Source organism: Zonotrichia albicollis, chromosome 4, assembly GCF_047830755.1.
Source record: "Zonotrichia albicollis isolate bZonAlb1 chromosome 4, bZonAlb1.hap1, whole genome shotgun sequence".
In the NCBI taxonomy this organism is placed as follows: domain Eukaryota; kingdom Metazoa; phylum Chordata; class Aves; order Passeriformes; family Passerellidae; genus Zonotrichia; species Zonotrichia albicollis.
In genome coordinates, this window is record NC_133822.1 from 16,379,878 (window position 1) to 16,401,875 (window position 21,998).

The 21,998-nt window shown below is 42.7% G+C and overlaps 1 protein-coding gene across 11 annotated transcripts in view; it reads right to left on the bottom strand.

Moving 5' to 3' along the window:
* The window catches only part of WNK1 (WNK lysine deficient protein kinase 1), a 98,508-nt gene extending 77,805 nt beyond the window's left edge, over positions 1-20,703 (bottom strand). For 9 of the 11 annotated variants that reach the window (XM_074538917.1, XM_074538918.1, XM_074538916.1 and 6 more), the window contains exon 1: positions 19,038-20,702. In XM_074538917.1, the coding sequence (XP_074395018.1) occupies positions 19,038-19,811 (774 nt within the window). In that variant the 5' untranslated portion in view covers positions 19,812-20,702. Of the gene's footprint in view, positions 1-19,037 lie in introns of all 11 variants that reach the window. The other 2 variants (XM_014264076.3, XM_014264085.3) reach the window with 2 other exon arrangements.
* Positions 20,704-21,998: the final 1,295 nt, after the last annotated feature.

A 21,998-nucleotide genomic window follows, 5' to 3' on the forward strand; every position in this document is an offset into this window, starting at 1 on the left:
ATTCAAAATATTCAAACAATGTATCCATACAGTGAAATATCTAATATTTTGCACATCATATACAAAAACTACCAACTAGTGATCATGTTTAACATTGAACAAGCCCCCTTAGCCAAAAAGCTATATGAAAATATTTTTAGTAAAATGGCTCTGAGACACACTCAATGTGTTCAGCCAGTATGCACACACAAAAAGCTATGGAAGCTGGAATTAAAGGGAAGCAGTTTGTGAGAAAAGCTGTTCTGGTACTGCCTCCCTTCTTTCACTGGCAACAAGTACATTTCTGTGGGGATAGAGTGGCTAAGCAGATTGCAGATAGTCCATATTTCTGTTTAATTTAAATTCCTTGCCCTGCCACACAACCCCAAACAACATCCCAGTAAAACCATTTTAATTAAGCTAAAGACAGTATCATAAAGATAATAGACACTTGGATCTGGTTTGAGCCTGAGTCCACTCCACAGTACTTTAACAAGGACACAGGCCTGCTCTTGCTACAGAGTCAGCCCCCAGTCTGGAGATAACAAAGGCCACACAAGCCCCCCTTTTCCACAGGCAGAGACAGGACACAGATCTCTGAACAGATGTCTCACACAGCAGCCATGTTCATTTTCAGAATAAGAGCCTCCTGTCCAACTCCCAGCAAACAGGATGTGAACAGAGGCAGCGGACTGGAAGCACCTGAGAAAAATCTTTAGTAGTTCTGTTACTACTCCAGCATTTTCTTCAATTAACTCAAAACCAATCCTAGTGCCAAAAAAAACTTTGGAAAAAAATTTCTAATATTTGAGTGCTTATTATTAGAGGCATTGATGAAAACCTCACCAATTCCTTGTAAAGACTATCAGGTAGCTTTGTAATTGTTTCCTCCTGAAGACCCTATCAATATAAAATGATTTTTCCACAGAATAGCTGTGATCCAAACAGATCTCAGTACTTTGGAGGGACAGCTGTGTGAAAATCTCTTGAGAGCTCAATTCTAAAGCCTCTTCTCACAGGGGCTTGAAAGGTGGAAGTGTCATTAAGCAGTTTTAAAATGCTCAAAACTTAAGAACCTTTCTAAGATAATGTTCTTGCTATTACCACAGGGGGTTTTGTTTCCATCTTGTTTCTTAGTCTGGGCTCCTGAAACTGAATTATTTCAAAGGAAACAGAGGGAAGACAAGGACCTTTTAATCCTTGTTTGTTAATTGTTTAATAAAAGCAAAGGCCAAATGGAAGTACCTGTGGTTGCAGCACCTCAGAATTATTGGGAAGAGGCTTCAGTAGCCAGCAAATAATATTACAGTACCGAGCAGCGAGTGTTAAAACTCAAAATTTATAATTAACAGCACCATCTTCAATAGAATTGTGAAAGAAGGACAAAACCAACAAGGAGGAGCTGGATAGATGAATCACAGTCTCAGAGTTACAGTCCTATCTTCAAAGCTGTTAGCAGGCTGAAAAATTTATGAACAGGCATCTTCAGAATGAGTTGCAACATATCTGTCCATCAGAAGCAGACATTCCCCTTGTGATTTCACTTTGCAAGTAATAAAATCCAGACTGCTCTGCAAAGAGCTGCAGTTCCCCCCTGGCCTGCTCTTGCCCTGAGCACTCTGCCTACACAGGCTGACAGGGTTTGATGCTATTTTAATCTCTCCTGTGCCTCCAACACACACTGGATCTCACAGATCTTTCCTGTAATTTCCTATTTCAAAGCACACTCTCTCAGAGAGACCTGGTCCATACTCCAAGCACTTTTCTGCAGTTTCCCACAGCCATTTGGTTTGGCTGTGTCTGCAAAGCAAATGAATGCTCAGTACAGAGCAAGCTGAGGTAGCTGGAGCACACTCACCATCCTGAACTGCTGACTCAGTGCAAATGGCTCCATTTCACAATTAGTCACACATGTGAGTATGGGAGGTGGAAACTGAAATTTATGCCACTGTGAACTCTTCTTATCTCAACGACTTCAGTGTGCTTGTGCCTAAATAAGGATTTCATAAGAGATCTACTGGCAATCATCAGGCTTGTGGAAACAGGATGCTTTTCCATGACAGGCAGTGGAATGGAATGGTATTGCAAGAACACACTGAAATCTTAAGACCATAGAAGAGATTGTAGCTTCATACCAAAATTATCAGAGTTATACCCAGAATCTCATTTTTAAAATTGAAGATGATACTCAGGCAACCCAGGGGATAACTGCCTTTTCCTATTATGCCCTCCTGCCACTCCTTCCTTCCAGAACACAATTTCAAGTTTTCACTTCCCAGGAAAGGCAAACAACATGAGACAAAGCACAGACCAGGCTCTGAGCTAATTAAAAAGGAATTCCCATCCAATGTTTTAGACACTAAACACTAAAACAAAACTAAAAGCAGTCAAGTACTACTCTGATTATAGCTATATTCAGATAATTAATAAATTTTTGCAGTTTTTTCATTCATATACATTTCTTTGGAGTGTATCTTCCTCTCCTTTTGTACAATCATGACTTCTAGCATAAACAAAGGGAAAAAATAACACATCACAAACAATTCTCTAACTCAGCCACCTGTGTAACAACACTGTTTGCTGGTAGCTGTTTTACTTAAATCCTGAACATCAAGAGTCCAGTTTAAGGTGAAAAATCCACAAGGCTTTTAAAAGAACAAAGTATAAATAGACAAACTTCTACAGTTTAGAACACATTGGACAAAAAAGAATAAAAAAAGGATTTTTACCAAATCTGGTAAAAATCAAAGTTATATATTCCATTCTTTTATACCATTTTCCCCCTCAAAGCTCATGGGAAAGCAGACATTTTGATTAGGGCATTTGCTTTTAAAATAACACAAAATTCATCTTTCAAGATCTGAATTGACTACAGCTCAAGTAATTTCAGCAGTGTATTTTTACAGATGCTTCCTTATGACAAATTACAACATATTGGTACCAAAGCTGCTTCTCCATATCTGACTGCTGAGATTAACAGCTGCAAAGTCTGCTGCTTGTACAAATAAAGAGGCTGCTGTTCCACAAAAGATTTTCTGCTTGAAAACTTCAATTCCTATTTCTTCAGAGAAACTCACAACATGATGAAGCAAGCCATTTCTGAGGATATTAAAATTTCCTAGCTTAAACAGTTGCAACACAAAGAAGTGAACTGAATTACATTGTACAGCTTTGTACCCTGCATTTCCCATCCTGAGGGGTTGACTGCCACATCCTGTACAAAAGGTAATTATATATTTGTGAAACAAAGCCAACACATTGAGTAAGTTCACCAAACTGCTTCATACAGCATCATACAGATGGTGACACAGATTAATCACAGGCTAGAACACAGATCAAGTCCTCAGAAATTAAAAAAGGGAGTTCCCAAGCAAGTCTAATCTGTAAAATGTCACTTCTTTCAAAGTTTTTTGATCTGAAAACTCTACTTGGAACTACTTCCTCAGCACAGAGACAGCACACCTGTCTCAACACTGCTTTTAGGTCCCTGCTTCACAGTTCTCAAGTGCAAAAATTTAAGGTGCCAGTGGATGCAATAAAGCAAGCATTTTTCTCTGAAGCACCTGTAACAGCTTGGCTGAAGCTTTTTAAACAATTAAGCTCAAGACAGACACTTGGCTTGAAAATTTGCAGCCCAGGTAGAGAAGGCACACACCAGCTGGGCAACTGAGAACAGGCTCTTGTGACAGGACTCAATCTGAAGTGGTGCTGCCTCGTGTATTAGTCCCATGTGTACCAATAAAGAACTCAAAAGCAGATGACCACTATGTAATTATAGAGCATTACCAACACACTTCTTCCAAAGACAGCTTGAAAAATTACAGGGCTGAACTGCAGAATGAACATGAAAGATAAATGGTAATTTTTATACTTTTAGAAGAAGTAAAGTGAGTATCAACTCATACATTATGCCAACTGATGGGTGGTAATGGAAAGAAATTCAGTCATATGGAGTTTATCAATAATTTTAACCAACATTTTAGGCATCATCAAGTCTCAGACAGAACATTGAAATATTAAATTGTTGTAGCAGGATTTTTGACAGCAACACACAGAGAGGCTGCAAAAGTAAGCAAGGTGTCACCTCATATCACTTGACCCAAGGAAGTCCCCAGAACAACTTCCTTTTGGCAGCTTCATCTCGCTGCATCCAATGCTTGGATTTCCAGTTACTCAGCATGAGAGCACACCCCTCTCATGCTTTTACTGAAAAGACTTAACAGCAACTACTGCTTCACTTGCAGATCCTTTTCTGAGTGAAAACAGAAAACTACTGATGCACTTAGTTTGCCTTTTCTAAAGCCCAACACTCCAAACACACCATGTGAAGTTCTGTGCTTTGAACAACCCTTTAGTAAGTCCAGAAGGTGTTTTGTAGCCAAAGCTCCACAGCTGCAACATCCAAACCGGATCCACAATGATCCAGAAAGATAAGTTCACTGCTTAGGAGATGAGGAAACAGCAAGGTGGGAAACTTGACAGCACATATGATCTCCTCAAGCCTCAGAATCACAGAAAACCACACTTTATGTCCACAACCTCTAGGGGATAACAGTTTAATGTTATCCCAAATCAGTAATAACTATGGAAGGTGGCTGCAGTGCCTCTACTGGGAAACCTTGTTAAGTTTACTCTGCATCCCTTTTTCAGGGAAACTGGCATACTTGTCATGGAATAATCAGACAGTTCCCTAGAGCTAACTTACACCATCATTAGTGCTAGTCAGACACTGAGTTAGAAACAGAGTTACAAAGCAGATACACCAAGATTCTTTATCCAAACAAACTTTTTTCCATCGATGCCATGGCAGTAATCGCTAGGAACACAGAAGAAAACAAAACTCATTAAAAGAATTTCATTAAGAAAAGGATAAAAAAACCAAAAAACCACCAGCAGCACCCAAGTGTGATTATTTGGAGTCTCCAAGTTATACCACCACCAGTCAGGGTCCTGTTGGATACTCTGGGCTGATGTGGGGCATGTGGCTGGACACCAGCAATCTCTGTACTACCACCGTTCAGGAAGAACTAAAAACCTAACAATGCAACAGCCACAGATGCCTACAATAAAGTGAAACTAAACTGATAAAAAGGGAAATTAATTCAGCTCTGCTTCCCCAATAAGACAGCCAACCCCTCTTATCTTTGATGAATGTGTCCCAGGATGTGCCAAAGTGCACAGCACCACGACCCTTGATCTCTGCTTGACACAAGTCATCATTCAAGGCTCAAGATATTTTGCTGTCCCAGTATGTGTGACAGACTGCTCAAACCCCACAAAACACAGCCAGGCCAACTGCTGCACTTGCTGCTTTTCAGAGCACACACTGATGACTCCCAGATTCTCAAACTGTGAACCTGACACAAAACTACAAAATAACCACTCACATGAGGCTCCACATAAAAGGCTTCCTAGTTTGCTGTCACCAAAGCAAGAGATCACATGCCAATATACAGCTGAAAAAACACCAACATCTATCAGAATATGAACTATTCCAGATAAGTTATTTAAGAGAAAGTCAGAACAGAGAAAACTGAAGTCCCTCATGATTTTGAAGAAAAAGCCCACACTTTTTACAAGGTGCATGCTTTCTGTTCCTGGAATCCAGGCCAATTGTATGGATTCAAACACAAGAGTTTTCCACTGAAGAAGGCATGCACTTCAAAGGCCACAAAATCCACATTAAAAGACTCCAGCACAGCTTCAGCCTCCCTCCCACTAGACTCCCCAAATCTGTAGAGCTGCAATCACTGGTTTTAGAGTGGCTGCACGGGCTTCTACTGCAGAGGCACTGAATTAATGAATTCAAGCTGGAAACCATTTCTGAAACACAATGGACTGGGAAGCAAAAGTGAGATGTATGCAGCACCTTAACCAGACAGTGTTTTACCATTTTTCTTTTTTTTTTTTTTTTTTTGGTGGGTTGTTTCAAGGGGTTATTTCTTGAAGCCCTGCAGAGACTAGGAACCAGGAGTGTGGTCAATTGTATTTATTGTTCTGTTCTCTAAAAGCATAGACATGAAAACTGTCTCAGCTACCCCTTTGAACAAGAAGGCTTTCAGAGCAACAGGCAGAATTCCTCTCAAGGTTTGACAAACAGGTGGTTTCACTAAATCATGGTCAATTTATCCGTTTGTTTATGGTTTTCAACAGTATGTAGTTACTGCAAATTTTTGTTTCCTTTCTAATTCAGTTTCAGTCCTATGCAGTCTTCATTAGTCAAGAACTACAATCTTGCTTTACAATAGTTTTCTGCAGAGAAGCTTTTTTAAGTTAATGACCATGCCCATTCTCCCATTAAAGTGCTTTTTCACTCATGGACTTAGCACTCAACATTTTTTTATGGCACTTTGTTTCACATTATGCTCAGCAGCCCATGGAACACATGACATTTTGTAACCAAACAGCCAATGGCCATTGGCAAACTTCCCCACCCCTCCCTTTCTCAATATTATTGGAACAAATAGGCTTATTTGCACAAAAAACCCTCTGCAACCTGCAAAATCAAGCTAACCCCCTTAATAATCTGTGTCAAGTAGATTTATTACAACTTGCATTACACTCAATTCATTGCTGGCCAGAATCACACAGGTACCTCAGCTTCTTTGCCAGAAATACGTATTGGAGCACAGACTGAGGATTATCAAGCAGCCAAAAGACCAGGGGTGATATTCTAGATAAATGTTCTTACCCAGTAAAACTACAAAAGGAAAGGAGATTTAGAATTCAGAGCAATCCTTTAGCTACTTTACAAACAGTGTCAGTAGAGTACAGGATCACTGGATGAAACATTTTCATCAGCCTAGGAAAATATCTCTAATTAGAAAAAAGTTAAAACTTCATCCAAAAAAAAGAATTTTGCACTTCAATGCCTCACATTCATTCTTTCTTCTTTAATTGGGCCTTGGGCTATTTCTAACATTTTCATGGGACAGGTTTATTTCAAGTGAGAGTAATGCTCACAGCCCTCTAAACAAACAATTTGGTCACCAACTTGTGATCCCAGTGACTCCTGATAAACTCACAGCTGTTGGACTGAATATTTATACATGAAACAACTGATGTATTTCCATCTGGTCTTTATGACAAGAGGATGACTATATAAAATGGCAAATCACTACTGCTTCCAAACAAGACCTGGGGAAGAGGAAAGGGAAACTGCTGAGCTGGACTGCCCTTGACCCATGGCAAACAGAGCACTCAGCTGTCACTTATGTTTTGCTCATTTGAGTAGCTGCAGAAAGTATATCTGAAATGAGACACCCTATTCAGCTGAAGCTCAATCTAGTCCATGGATTTTTTTTCCCTTCCTGGAAAGAAATTTGGCTTGAGAAGGGGGAAGGGAGAAGGCAAGAGCATAAAGCAAATTCCCAAGAGAACAGTAAGCACATTTCCATGGATAAGATTGACTTACCAGCTGGAAAATCTAAGTTGGGATGAGGCAGTTCCAGGAGTCAAAGCTTAGATGTGGGTTTTAAACATACTCATTCTTCTTTTACATAGGGTAGCTGAACACAGATAACAAAATCTGCTTCATTCCAGAGTGCAAGAGGGAGTAGGGGGAGAAAATAAAATCCTTGTTTTGCCAGATGGCTTATACTGGGACCATAGGAGGATTCAGGAAGGCCAAGGTTAGAAAATAAAGCAAAAAATGACATTGGCAATGACTGATACACTGTTTTGTTGGAGGGGGGAGAAATGAGGATATTTCCTGATCAGGTAAAAAGCAAGAACAATTACCATTCCCACACAGGAACAAGAGAAACAAAAGATAGCATTTCCCTGAATATTATTGCCAGAGAAGATAAGGACAGAAGTCAAAGGGAAAGTGGAAAATAGCTCTCTACATCATCAACCAACTCATTCTTTCCATTCTAAATTCCAATGCCAACTTCCTCAGATTTCATACCCCTCTTAAGTGACAAATTATACTTAAAACATGGCTACATTCACAGCCTGCTGCTTTGGAACTGCAGTCATCCACACCGGCTTAGTTAACACTTATCAGTTGCGTCATTACCTGCTAGTTATCAGCTCTTTATTTAAAGTAGCTGCACTCCTTCAAATGTTACGGTTACCCAAACCATGTGGTTTGTTGCAAAAAGTTATCAAGACCAGAAGTTGAGCAATACACAGTTTTGGACATGCTACAACAGCACAATCACACATTACAAGCATGCTTCAGAAATTTGGTATTATCTTATAAGCTGCCACATTAGAAGCCACAACTGGTTTCTGACAGAGGTCAAACAACTGCAAACCTTCAGCAAAGCAAAGTAAACCTTCAGCTGAACAATTCAGAACAAAAACCAGCAATTTGCAGTAATAGTAAATAACAGAGCCTTCCACAAAAGAATTTGGGGAATTGTTTTGCTGATGTTGAAAGTACAGCCAACTGCTTTAGCACAGCTGATCCTGGCTTACTCCCTTTGGTTGGCCCAACCTAATCTAAAGCTCCTTAAGCTTTCTTCACAAAACTGAACCATTTCTTTCCTTCCCATTTGACATAATCACTGTTCACACTAGTGTTAGTTTTCCTGTATTCCGAATCAGTTTATCACCCATTTCCAACTCATAACCCAATCATTCATATGGTTTAGAATCTAAGGATGCCTTCTCCCAGAGGCCAACAAATAAGAGATTTTTACAGCACAGGTTTATCAAGCAGAAACCATTTATATCTTGGGTACACTGGGAATTTTCACAAAATCTCTATACTTGGAGCAGCAAGACTATAAAGTTTTTCTCACACTTCAGACCAACTCAGCTATGTATCTCAGAAAGCTGACCCACAAGACCTTCCAGAGCAGTTAGTCATCTACCCACCAAACTAGGCCACAGATGCTGCTTTGGGATAGATGACTCCCCAGTTTCAAAAAAAATTCCTTCAAACATTTAAATTATGGTCACAAAGCTTTTCAAAGATGAAATGTGCACATTCACAATTGACTACACAATACTAAAAAACCCACAACAAATAGCAGCAAAATGCTCAGATTTAAAGGCTGCTGGGCTTATGGAGCTCACAGCCTGAATGCACCCAAAAAATAATTTTACCTGTTCATGAAAGTTACACAAATATTTAATCTGTAAAGAAAAACACCAACTGATGTATATCCACAGTAGGTAGCTTACTCAATAAGAGATTACTATAAAAGGAGGCATTTTGGCAAAAAGCAGGCAAGAAAAACACAAGCTTCAGTACAAGTATTAAAATAATACTTTCATGAACAAGCCATTCATAGCAATAGGAACTCTCAGAATCAATTCATAGTTTTAAACTTGCCTGGTCCTAAAACTTTTAAATGTCATGTACATACTAAGAAACAAGGTTTTTTGCTGTTCCTCACTTTTGTCTCGTAAATGTTATTTAATTCCTAAAGTTTGTTGGAAAAAAAAAAACTCAAGTCACAATAAAAACAGATTTCAGACTCTCCAACACAAATAAATCAAACTTCAGTCCTGCTAGGTTTTCTGTGATTGGCCCAACTTCCAGAAATAAGATTCCATACTAGATGGGAGGAAGAACACCACTTTTTTTGAACAAGATGGCTATTTTTCTGTCTGAAGTGCTATCATACACAGTTAGTCACGTTCAGTTGCACTGAAATGCTGGAAGGAAACCTGAGTAAAAAAGACAATTTGTGACCAATCTTCAAATCCACAACACACACAATACACTGGGGTGCTACAGCATTTAAGTCTTCAGCAGCAACCTTGAGGCTCTTCACTTATTTTGTCCTTTTTTATTCCTGAGGGTAAATACTGAAGCTCTCAGGTATGTTCAGGCTTGTAGCAAGAGATCAGCAGAAGAAATCACACCATCACATTAACTGGCTCACAGTTGCCATCAAGAGGCAAAACATTTCAAATTCAAACACCCTGTGCAATTCACCCCTCCTGGCACAACCTAAAATTCATTTCTTCTTTTGAGTCTGCAGAAAGAAGCTCAAGCTGCCCATAAAGGAAGTAGAGAAAGCCACAGGAAGAAAAAAAATTATTCTAAAACTAAACTTCAAGTCTTAGTTTTCTATCAGACACTTCTGTTGTTTCTTCCTTTTCAGCATTCTCTTCCTGGCAAACCAAACGACTGACTAAGCCCCAAATCATGATAAATGCAAATAAAAAGCCTGCCCTCAAAAGCCATTCTACATGCTGTCAATCTCTACTTGACGACATCTAGAGGGGAAAATATTAAAAAAAAAAAAAAAAAAAAAATCAATCACTTCTCAGACAGCATTTCTTACAGTAGGATATTTATCTGACTGGACTGCTGCAAGAACTCTACATCAAGTTTAGCCTCATAATGACATTTTTAATTTGAGGAGGACTCATAGACCAAGTTCGAATTAGCTATAACAAAGCACTAATTTAACATCTTGCATTTTTACATAGATAACCTACATTTCCCAAATGAAAGCATACCATAAGCAGCTGAATAAAGATCAAGAGAAACCGAAAATAGTTCTATGTTGGAAAATATTTGTTAGAATAAATGTCTCATTTAAAAAGAGGCAGATTTGAAAACAGACATGGTAACATTTTGTAACATTTAAGCAAAACCTGCTAACGGTTCAGAAATTGCCATTAACAGATGCATATTACATAAGCTCACATAGATTTCCAGATCCTTAAGATAATCAGCCTGGATTGCTGAAGCTTTTAATAGTAATTTTTGGGTGTTATTGTTTGCATGTCATCAGTCTATCCCAGGATAGAAGCAGTCAAAACACACTCGGACTGGGGTCACAAACTTGCCACCACCAATCAGCACAGGACAAGTCACAGGTCCTGCTAAGAGAGGAGAATGCCCAAGGAAAGCTGGGTAACCCTATCAAGCTGGGTATTTTAAACCATCACAAGGCTGCATTAATTGGCCAAAACCAGACAAAATGCACGTGGCTGCTGGCATCAGCTCTGTACTACCTTTCACTTACCTCAGCAAAGCTGTTCCAGATTTTCCCCAGCTACACACAAAGAGACTGCCATTCCTATGCTTTTCGCATTCTACCAATTGCACAATTGGGTTTTTCCATCTTGACCTTGCTGCTTTCTGCCACCAGCCCCAAGCCTGCTATCAGAACCCACTATCTTCAATTTCTCAGGCAGTGAAACTAGAAATGGCTGAAACAGGCAGATGAAAGGGATGATCCAGAAGAGCTAAATCGAAACAGTATAACTCCTCCATCATCTAAGAGGTCTAACAAATAAAGCAGGAGGAGAGCAGCTCAACAGGGCCCTACTGAAAGGTTCTCTCAGTGGCTGCTTGTCCAACAAAGGCAACAGGACCAGAACCACTCTGGGCTATGGCTCCAAACACAACTTGGGATGTGGATGCTACTGCAATCTCCAAAGCTTCCTCTCTGTTTTAACCTTACTGGTAGCATCTGAGGAGTTCCGCTAAACACTTGCAAAAGTAGACTTGAAATGCACCACAGTGATCCTGTCCTGAGAACAGAGACTCCAGAGAACTGCTGCCCCTAGACTCCCAATAGATGAACCAGCTGACTTCAGAACCATGCTCTGGGGCACACAGATAATGAAAAACAAATAGCATCACCTACATTTAAACCCATTTATTCTGGTGTCATTGACACATCACTTTGAAAGCTCATAGATATTTTAGTTACAAGGCCATCAAGCATGCAACATCCTTTCTAAAGGACTCCTAGAGTCTAAGTGTAAAGGCAGCATTTCCAAAGATTCTGCTTCAACCTAAAATGACAAATTAAAATGTAGCAGTTTATCTCTGAGTGATTCAGAATGCTATATCCTTGTAAAAACTGCTTACTGCTTTAGATACATATTAATACTCACACAGCCTCTGAAAGGTTATGATATAACAACATAACACTACCAGTCCAATTTTTATCAGGCTGCCATTTCTTTTGCCAAAAAATCACCTGAGAACATGATAAATTATTCCTGAGCTAAAGTAATGCAGGGCTGCTTGGAATTCCCCAAGCAAATCTGGAAGCACTTCAGAATAATCTGGATATGTGCAATGCACCTGCCATCACCAGCTGAAAATGACAAGAGGGATGAAGTCCAGAAGTGTGCCTAAGAACTGAATCTGAATTTTGGTCACTGCATTCTAGCCATTACTTTATCCTGATTTTTTGGAAAAAAAGATTTGCCAACACCTATGATGAACTTGGTGCATGGATCTCCTTTTGGGTTAAGAGGACAGCAGAGCACAAAACATGATGAACACAAAGTTTATCCTCTGCAGCAGCATGGAGTTAGGGGCATTCTGCAGGCTGTGCCCACAGGACAAGACGTGAGCAAGCTCCCCAACACGACCTCAAGGGAGGCACAGACTCAATCCTCACCCCCCTCTACTTCCCACAGCTCTCCCAAAGGGAATGAGGGCAACTAAAACCTCACATTGAGAAGTGTTGGCATGACAATTTGTAAATCTACTGAGGAAACTGGAAATAGAGTAGAAAGAAGGATAGCCATAGTATCTTCACCAAAAGCATTCTAACACTGTTTAAGGTCCAACACACACTCTAAATGATTCTCAAAATGACCTACAAGACAGTCCTAGGGAATGGAAGCAGCTTCCACAAAAATATTTATGAAGCCATAAAAACTGAGCCTTGTTCATTTGGACAAGAATTTAAATAACAGATTTTAAAAGATATGCAGATGGTTCATATTAGATAAAAGCCTTTAACTACTCCAAAAAATCGATTTTCAGCATGACAAATCCTGCTGTTTAGAAGAGAAACTGTTCCAAGTGTACTGGAAGAGCATTTTTCAAAGTGTGGTTTACACACATCATGATCTAGTTAAAACCACAGTATCATTATCTGAAGTTTCAAGAGTCAAAACCAGTAACTTCCTACCATCTGCTATTAAAAATTAACACCACCAACACCAAAACCCACAGGCACATACTAAGTCAAGAGAAAGTTCTATGCCCAGCTGCAGGAGCACTGCAAATTTACATGATATTTATTACCTTTCCTTGAACTTAAATGTTACATCCATTATGTATACTGACAAACTAAACTGAAAACCACTCAAATTTTATTTCAACTCAAGCACGATTTGAAAGAACCAATTTGTAGTCTCAAAAAAAGGTTGGTAATCTTTACAGGAAATGCCTGACAGGAAGCACCAAGACTGCCACTGCTTAGCACCAGCTTTGTCACATGCAGCGTGCAGAAGCTGGGTGTCAGTCAGAGCTGTGATGTTTAACAAGCTGCTGCATGAAACAAAACCAAAGACAGAATAAGAACAAGAACAAGTGGCCTAGAGGGATGTTGCTAACCAAAAGGCATTGAAAACTGCACTGTACTGTGTGCACTGCATCCATGGAGACTCCCACAGATCTATTACTGCTTGTTTTATTTATTACTCTGCTCGACAGCTCTCAAAGGACTCTGGACAGGATATCTCCAGGGAGCTTTTATCAGGTGGGGTTTTTTTCCCTTACAAAGAAAGATTATAGACCTGGTACTTTTCCTCAGCCCTCACAAGTTTTGCTATGAAGCTAAGTGTTTTAAACCACAACAGCCCAAAACAAATCTCATTTACGAGATTTAATTCTGCACCTCTCAAACCTACACAAACTGACAAATAAAAGCCTGTTTATTTCCATCAGAAATGCTGCATTTTCACAATGTACTTAGCTGGATTATATTTACTGCCTCACAACCAGACAGTTACAAATTGACCCACAGCCATCTCCAAAAGTGATATCCCTTTGAGGTAAGATTATTTTCTTAAGTAGAGGTCTCCTAACAGCTGCAGCTCCAGAATGTACTTCAAAAGCTGCCTTCTCTCTTTCAGGGTCACCTTTGTCAAGTCTGAGGGAGCCTGACCACTGTTTATACTTCTGCAGGTAATTAGTCTGGCCCCTTTCCCCATGCCATTTATCAAGCTGTCAATTGTATCAATTACAGCACAAACACTCAAGAATATGGCTGCGTTGTCATCTTTAGCTAAAGGAGATTTCACATCAGAGATTTGAAGACACTAAGTACTAGTAATTTGTTCTGCCCTATGACACAGAAAACCAGCAAAAATTTAGACTTTGCTGCACTAAATTTCAAATTCCCTGCATATGCACACTTGTAAATCCAGCATCCTCAAAGTGCCATAAGCCCTCTGTATACTGAAAGTAAAATCTGTATTTCAGAATTTGTAAAGCTGAAAACAGAAGAGATAATAAGGACAGCATGATGTTGACAGATTGTCACATACCTTCATTAATCTACGTTTGTGACAATGACACAGCTGGCCCAGAAGCAGTCCCCAACAGGAGGCACACTGCTGCTGCAGCCACACAATGCTTTGCTAGTTTGTGAACAGAATTATCCACACTGATGTGAGGTACAGAGTAGGCACAGGAGCCAGCACATAGCATTACACTTAGACCTGCTCTTCCAGTAAAAGCTTCAGAAAATGTCTTTTCAAATAAGGATTAAATCACAGTCAGAGCTTTCAAAGAATGCCTATTTGCTTCGGGATATTGACTGTTTCTCCAGAACTAACAGAATGGAATTGTTTTCCAACAGCGCTTGACAGATGAATTCCAGGTCCACACTTCTCAGCTTCCTCTCACTGCAGAAAGGTCTAGACCTGGTTTTCCATTTTGCTTTAATGCAGATACATGCTTGTGCATCAGAGCCAGCATCTTTGCAGTCAGGACTCCTAGTGAGCAATATGCAACCAGCTTTTTTACAAAGGGAAAAAAAAAAAAAGACTAAAAGCCTACAGGATGCCACAGTTATGTGATACAAGACCTTTTTTGGTTGTCAGACTTGAATGTGCAACTTCTGAAACATTTTCAGTTCTGCCAGTCCAGAAAGAATAGAGAATTTTAAGAATTATACATTGACCTCAACAAGCTGATATTTGTCATGATAAGTCTGCAGTGGAGTCTATACTTCAGAGAACAGAAACTGCATTCCACCGCTGTCTGCTGACCTAAAATCACCATTAAATATAGCTTTAAGACCACAAGATAAAGATAGGCATCATTAAATCTGAAGTGTCAGTAAAAATGAAGCTACACATCACATCCAATCAACTTCCTGCACTGTGAGTTTTAAGTTAACATTGTTAGACTCAGAAAAACTGACAGATGGAAATATTATTTAGTACTTCACTGCTTCCTGCTACAAAGTGTCACTTGAATTATCATTTTCACCAGAGTGCACTATAGATTCTCATGGTTCACATCCAGTTCTGGCATTATGCTTGTTCCAGCTAGTTTTTCATTGCTATTTCTTATGTAAGAAAAATCCATTTGCAAGCTGGAGTGTCTGTACACCACACTTGGTTTGTAGTTAGACATCTGCTAGAGAAGCGCACACATGTAACCTACACCAATAAATTCCAGTCAGCTTTCCCTCAAAGCAGTAACGAGTAAAACAAACTCTGTACACCACTATCACCTGTCCAACTCATTTCTTACCCCTGGACACTGGGTTGCTTAGGGAGAGCCCTCCAGTTCCTTCCTAATCCTCCAGCAGCCCAGGGGTTAAGCAGAATAACCTGACCTGGCACTGAAGCCAGAGTAAGAATGGCAAAGCAACACAGAAGCAGGAAGGTGCACCCTCCTTTAAGACAACACACTGCCCAAATGAAAAGTAAGTCTTCAAATGCCTCACAAATACACAGCTCAAAAGAACCCAAGTTATCTCCACACCATCAAGCACATCCTTAAGTGAAAAGTGACTAATTTGAAAAACCCAGAGCAATAATTGTAGGGAGAAGATTTTGCAGTCCAGCAAGTGACTGTTCTGTAAGTCAGCAGTTAAATTAAAGTTTTGATTTAAAACCACTCACAGAGGGCTCAGAGGGATGACACAATAGCACTAAGATTTGGCTTTTGCAGCCAGCAGTGTGACTTGCTACTCCTGGCATATGAGTATTACTTTGCAAACTTAAAGCATCAGGGGAAGGCACCACATTTTAGCCACAACATTACCTGAACTGTACAGAGGAGACAAACTCACTGCTCAAACATCATTTACAAAGATCCCTTTTGTCAATGCCTACCTACTTAAAAACCCTTTAATTAGTAACCCTAACTACTATTTTAGTCAATTTATGAGATGTGCTAATGACAACAGTAGGAGGCACACTTGACTCAGAATAACTCGAGCTGAGATGAATACATACAAGGGGAATAAAAGTGTCTGAAGGCCAACACTACACTAACAATTGCCTTGCAGAACTGAAGCTGAGCACTGAGCTCTTCACAGCTCCACTACACTCACAGCAGGGCAGCTATTTCACTTTTGAACACCTGCACACAATATTTTTAAGTAGGTTCAGTAACAATTTGCTTCACAGGGACAGGTCACAAAGTAAACTAGAATAGTCCATCAGTCACACCTGTGTTAAGTTTTGTTAGATTCAACAAAATTGACTCACAGATGAAGAAAAAATAAAGAGCCAGGACCTTGGCTTCCTGGAGATAGTAAGAGCACCAGTAAGTGACCCAGTGAATTTCAGCTCTTCCCCCTTCCACTTCCTCCACAGCTCAATTTATCAAGCAGAAGGGGCAATTCAATTATAAGGCAATTCAAGAGCCTTGAGGACATGAGCAATATCCTCCACAGTTTCACTAACTTGGAAACACAAGCTGCATTTCATAAACAGCATCTAAACTTCCTTTGAGAGGAAGCATAGTCATAGTCTCAGGTTTTGATCTTCATTATTACAGAGCACATACAAAAAATCAGGCATAGTTGTATTATTCAGAATTAAAAAGTCTTGTATTGTATTATTCAGAATTAAAAAGTGATTCTGCCAGACTCCAATACAAAATCTTCAGTAGTGATGTTTAGAAGACTCTGGGGAGGTGGGACACCTCAGATGCCTGAGAAAAACTGCTGTTGCTGAGGAACATTATTTTAAGATAATTTAACCATCAGTTAGTTATGGTTACTGTAACACAGCATGGAGAAAAATCATTCACATTTCCCTAATAAAATAATTATGCTTTCAAGGCTCACCAACTCTCAAATCATGGCATCCTGGAAAACCAGTAACATCTAAGTTTCAGTCCATCTTTGTGAATGCAGATTTCATTTCGATACAAATCATGCATAACAAATATCAACCATCAACAACTACATTTTCCTATATAAGAGGATATACCCACCATCCCAATAAATACCAAGTTCCTCCTTTTCTTTCTAGCCACAAACAATAAAACAGGATTTAATCCTAAAATATTCTATTAGCTGTGGAGTCTAGCTCCTTCAGCAAATACTTATAAGAGCTATAAAATGTACATTTTTGCTTTAAACTTGTCACTTGGTAGTGACTCCTGAGAGGAAAACACAGCCTTGGGAATCTGGCTTGGCTTAACCCACAAGGCACTCCTGCAATGCACTTCCCCTCTGAGCAACACATCAACTATTTCCCCCTTGCAAATATTTTCATTCATGCTTTTTGCAACTTGTCATTTTCAATGTTACCCATGAAATTCACCAAGCAATTGAAAGCCCAGCAACGTGTCCCTTAAAAATGAGCTTTTTTAATAAATTCCTTCAAAAGTGGTGCTTCTCCAGACAGTTTGTCCACATTGTACTGATGATGATGAAGACACTTCAAGAGGCAATATCAGTGAAAGGCAACTGATGCCAAGCTGATGTTAGTTTCTCATCAGTAAGTGTGAAGATTAAAACAGTCTCCAGAGATTAAAGTCACAGAACTCAAAAACTGAAAATACTAAAATTTCAAATAAAAGCTAGACAATTTTGATGGGTTATTAATCTCCTCACAGTTCAAACTGCGCAAGTAAAGCTTCAGCAGAGCCCAACAATTGATCATTTTACTTTTAATTTAAAAATCAATGCTGAAACAGACCACCACAGCAAGGATGCAGCCAGCTTGGAGGAGCAGGTCATGCTGAAGGGTCACCAAGAAAACTGGAAGCTTTCCTCCACAGTTAGTAAGCACAGAATAATGGCAATAACAATGAACCAAGGTACTGGTAGAATGCTTGAGCAACCATCCAAAAGCAAATATGAATTCAAATTAATATAATTCTTTTAATAAATTCCCTCAGCTTGACTGGAACAGATATACAAGTGCTTTTGACAAAGTTCTGGTGCAGTTACTGCAACCAATCTTTGTGAGCCACTGACTGCTTAAAAACCCTACAAAGAGTTTTGGGACTTTCACCCAATGCCCTTTTGTCTGCCCTAAATTGGATGGGAACACAAACGACAATAAAGTTGTACTACACGAGCACTTCTATGAATTGCACCAAAATCCAACACCAAAAAAAACAAACACTAAACAAACTTAACTCTGAGGCTTTGAAAACAAACCAGCACACCAGGTATTTGTTCCTGGTACTCCAAGCTCTTCCCACTTCTTTCCAGGTTGTTGCACAGCAACCTGTGTCTGTTACACAAGCTGTGACTCGCAGGGAACTGAGGCTGTTCTTGCCATCCTCACACTGGGCTCCTACAGAACCCTGTCTAGAAACTCGATAAAAGAGCAGTGTCTTAGTCCAGTTTAACCCACCAGCCATCGAGAAAGGCTAAACTTTAGGGTGCTTTCTAAAGCTGCATGGCTTGTGTATATTCTAGAGTTATCTATACCACAAGAACCCACTGCCACTACCTATGAATGTCTGTGAAATTAATGTTTTCACCTTTTTTCTTAAGAAAAACACCTAAAATTCTGAAACGTTTAGGGTAGCTCGAGTCGATATTCACTAATACATCTTCCCTCAGCCTCCCTGAAGCTGCATGCAAGTGATTTTACAATCCTCCAAGCTCCCTTTTGGAGGTATAAAATGCACGACACCATACGAAACAGAACTGCAGCACGTTTTGTGATGATAAAGCTAAAATACTCTTCAGAGAGCATAGTATTTAAAATAATTAAAAGGTAAACTGCCTCCATGGAAAGGATGCACCTTTTTTCCAAAGGACTGCCTCAGGTAAGGTTTGCAGCTGCTTTCGAATTAAGCAGACCTGGAGCTGATGGGTTTTATCCCCTTCAAGCACAATGACTAGCACCTGGGAGAGTGACTGTACTGTAATAAATCCCATTTTTTTATTTATTTATTTTACCTGTAGCTCGCACCAGGCAACTTCCACAGTGGTTTCAGTATCCAGTCCTTTATAGACAGTTTTGAAAGAGCCTCTTCCAATCTCGATGTCAAACTTCAGGAAGCGGCCATCCGGGGAGATGCCCACTGCCTTGGTCTCCAGCTCTTCGATGTCCTCCTGCTGCGCTCTCCGCTCCTCGAATTCCCGGCTGGCAGCTGACAGGCTGCCAGCGACACTGCTAGGGGGTAGCGCAGTGGCCTCATCCCCCTCCTCCTCCTCCTTGGGCAGCAGCGGGGCGGCATCCTTGGCGGCCGGGGGCTCCTCGGCAGCCTGTCCTTCCAGCGGGAGCGGGGCGGGCGGCGGCGGCCGCGAGTCGGCCTCGGTGACGCTGACAGGGGCGTACGGAGTCCGGCCGGCAGCCGAGGCGGGGAACACCGAGGGAGCCGCGCTGCCTCCCGACACGGGGGCCGAGGGCGCTGCGGGCTGCAAGCTGGGCAGCTCCAAGGCCGTGGCGTTGGAGTCGCAGATCACGCTCCGGCGGAAGAAGCGGTGCTCGGTGGCGGCCGCCCCTCGGCTGTCCTTGTCCATGGTGTGGCGGCGGCGCCGGTACTCCTCACTGCGGCCTCCGCTGCCCGGCCCGCCGCCCGCTCCGCCGGCGCCCGAAGCTCCGTGCTCGGCGGCTCCCAGCTTGTCTCCGACGGAGCTGTCCGAGCTGGAACCGTTCTTGGGCGGCGGCGGCGGCGGCACCAGGAAGCGCGGGCTCGGGGGGCCGCTGCCGGCGGCGTCCCCCGACATGGTGCCCCGGGGGAGCGCGGCTGTGGCGGGGCGGCGGCGGGAGGCGAGGGAAGGGCCGGTCACTGAGCGGGGAGCGCGCCCGGCCGCGGCTGCCGTTGCAGCTGCAACAGAGGAGGGTCCCAAGGGCTCCTCTCGGCGGAGCTGGGAGGCTGGGCCGGCGGGGTGGATCCCCGGTCAGCGTATGCATCCATCCTGCAGCGGGGAGCCGGGCAGCGGGGCCGACATGGAGCACCGGGAGCAGACACGGGGCGCCGGCTTGGAGCGGGGGACGGCGGGAGAAAGGAAAACCCGAGCACCGGGAAGACGCCGGTACCTCGGCGGCCGCAGCTACTCCCGGCGATGGAGAGAGCGCGGGGCCGGCCCGGCTGCGGGAAGGGGAGGGAAAGGGGCCGGGACGCGAGGAGGGAGCGGGGCGCAGGCCCGCACGCCAAGAAAGCCGCCGCGCTCAGTCACTCGCTTCCGAGCGGCAGAGGCCCGGGCAGGCCCAGGGCAGGGAAAGGGGTCCGGGGGGCTCAGCCCCGCCTCACCGGGGCGCCCATGGCGGCCGCGGCCTCTCCACCGCCCGGCAGGCGCAGCCACCGCCCGCGCGGCCGGGCCGCGCTCTCTCCAACAGCCGCGGCCGCCTCGCGCGGAGCCGGAAACCCTCCTCCTCCTCCCTCCTCTTCTTCTTCTTCTCCAGCTACTGCTCCTGCTGCCCGCGGCCCACAGCCGCCGCCGCTACCCGGGGCTGCCGCTCCCCGGGGCCGCCGCCGAGCCGAGTCCGGGTGGCGCCCGGCGGGCAGGACCGAGCGCAGCCGCCGCGGCCGCCCGGCGACGCCTCGGCGCTAAATGGCGACGGCGGGAGCCCGAACCGACACACGGTCCGGGGGGGAGGAGTGGCCGCGACGCCGGCCACGCCCCGCCCGAGCCCGGGCAGCGCGTCGTCCCCTCCCCCCGCAGCCGGGGGAGGTGGCCGCGCCCGCCGCGCGCGGGGCACCATGGGAGTTGTAGTTTGCAGCGGCCGAGCCGCACCGGAGGAGCCGCCCGTGGATTCTCCCGGGATGGGAGGAAGGGAAGGAGCGAGGAATGGAGGAGGGGAGGGAAAGGAAGGGAACGACGAAGGAGGATCTTGGTGTGCGCCGAGGGCCAGAGGCTCGATGAGCTGTGGGGAAGCTCGTCCTGCGCGGCCGCCCCTTCCTCCACACGCCCGGCCGGTCAAAAGGCACCGGGTCTGTTTGAGCTGCTCGTTTCTTCAAGTCTTGTGTTGCACCCACACGTTAATGTTTGGGATGTATGTATTTATTTAGATATTGTCTATAGGTAGATAAATATATCTCAGAGAATATCCCGAGCTGGAAGGGACCCACAGGTATCACAGAATGCAGCTCCTGGCCCTGCACAGGACGCACCAAGAGGCACCGCGTCCCTGAGGGCATTGTCCAAATTCTCCCTGGGCTCTGTCAGGCTGTGCTGTGCCCTGGGGAGCTGTTCAGTGCCCAACCACCCCTGGGGGAAAAAAACTTTTTATAATATCTTCAACCTAAACACCAGCTTCAGGCCATTCCCCAGGTCCTGTCACAGGTCAACAGGTAGAGGAGATCAGTGCCTGCTGCTTCATTTCCCCCTGCAAAGCTGAAAACAGCAATGAAGTCGTGTGAAAAATGCCAATCACTTGCTTTTAAAATTTTAAAAGTTATAAAATTAGTAATATAATTAGAGTAATAAAAATTTGGACAATTAGGATTTAGGACAATAGGAGACAATAAAAACAAAGAGTTATGGATGGTCCAGGTACCTTTTTCTGGGCAAAATAAGCCCAAAAAAGGACACACATTAACAAAGGATTAACCCTTAAAAGCAATAGCCTGTTGCATATTCATACATCTCATACATGATGCATAAATTCCATTCAAACACAGGATTCTGTCTGGTCAGTGTCAACTTCTTCCTGTTAATCCTGACAGCATCTTCATGGCTGAGCAAGGCAGGACGAAGTTCATTTCTCCTGATAAGAGAGCAATAAATTCTTTTTCTCTGAAAGATTTAGGTGTCCTGTGGCTGCCACCGCAGTGCAAGTGCCTCGTTCCTCTCTTTTTTAAAAAAAGTATCTTACATACCATAGCTTCCATTTCAACATTATGTTATAACCTAAAACTATATTTAACACACTACTTAAGAAAATTAATACAGCATAACTTTCTAACATAA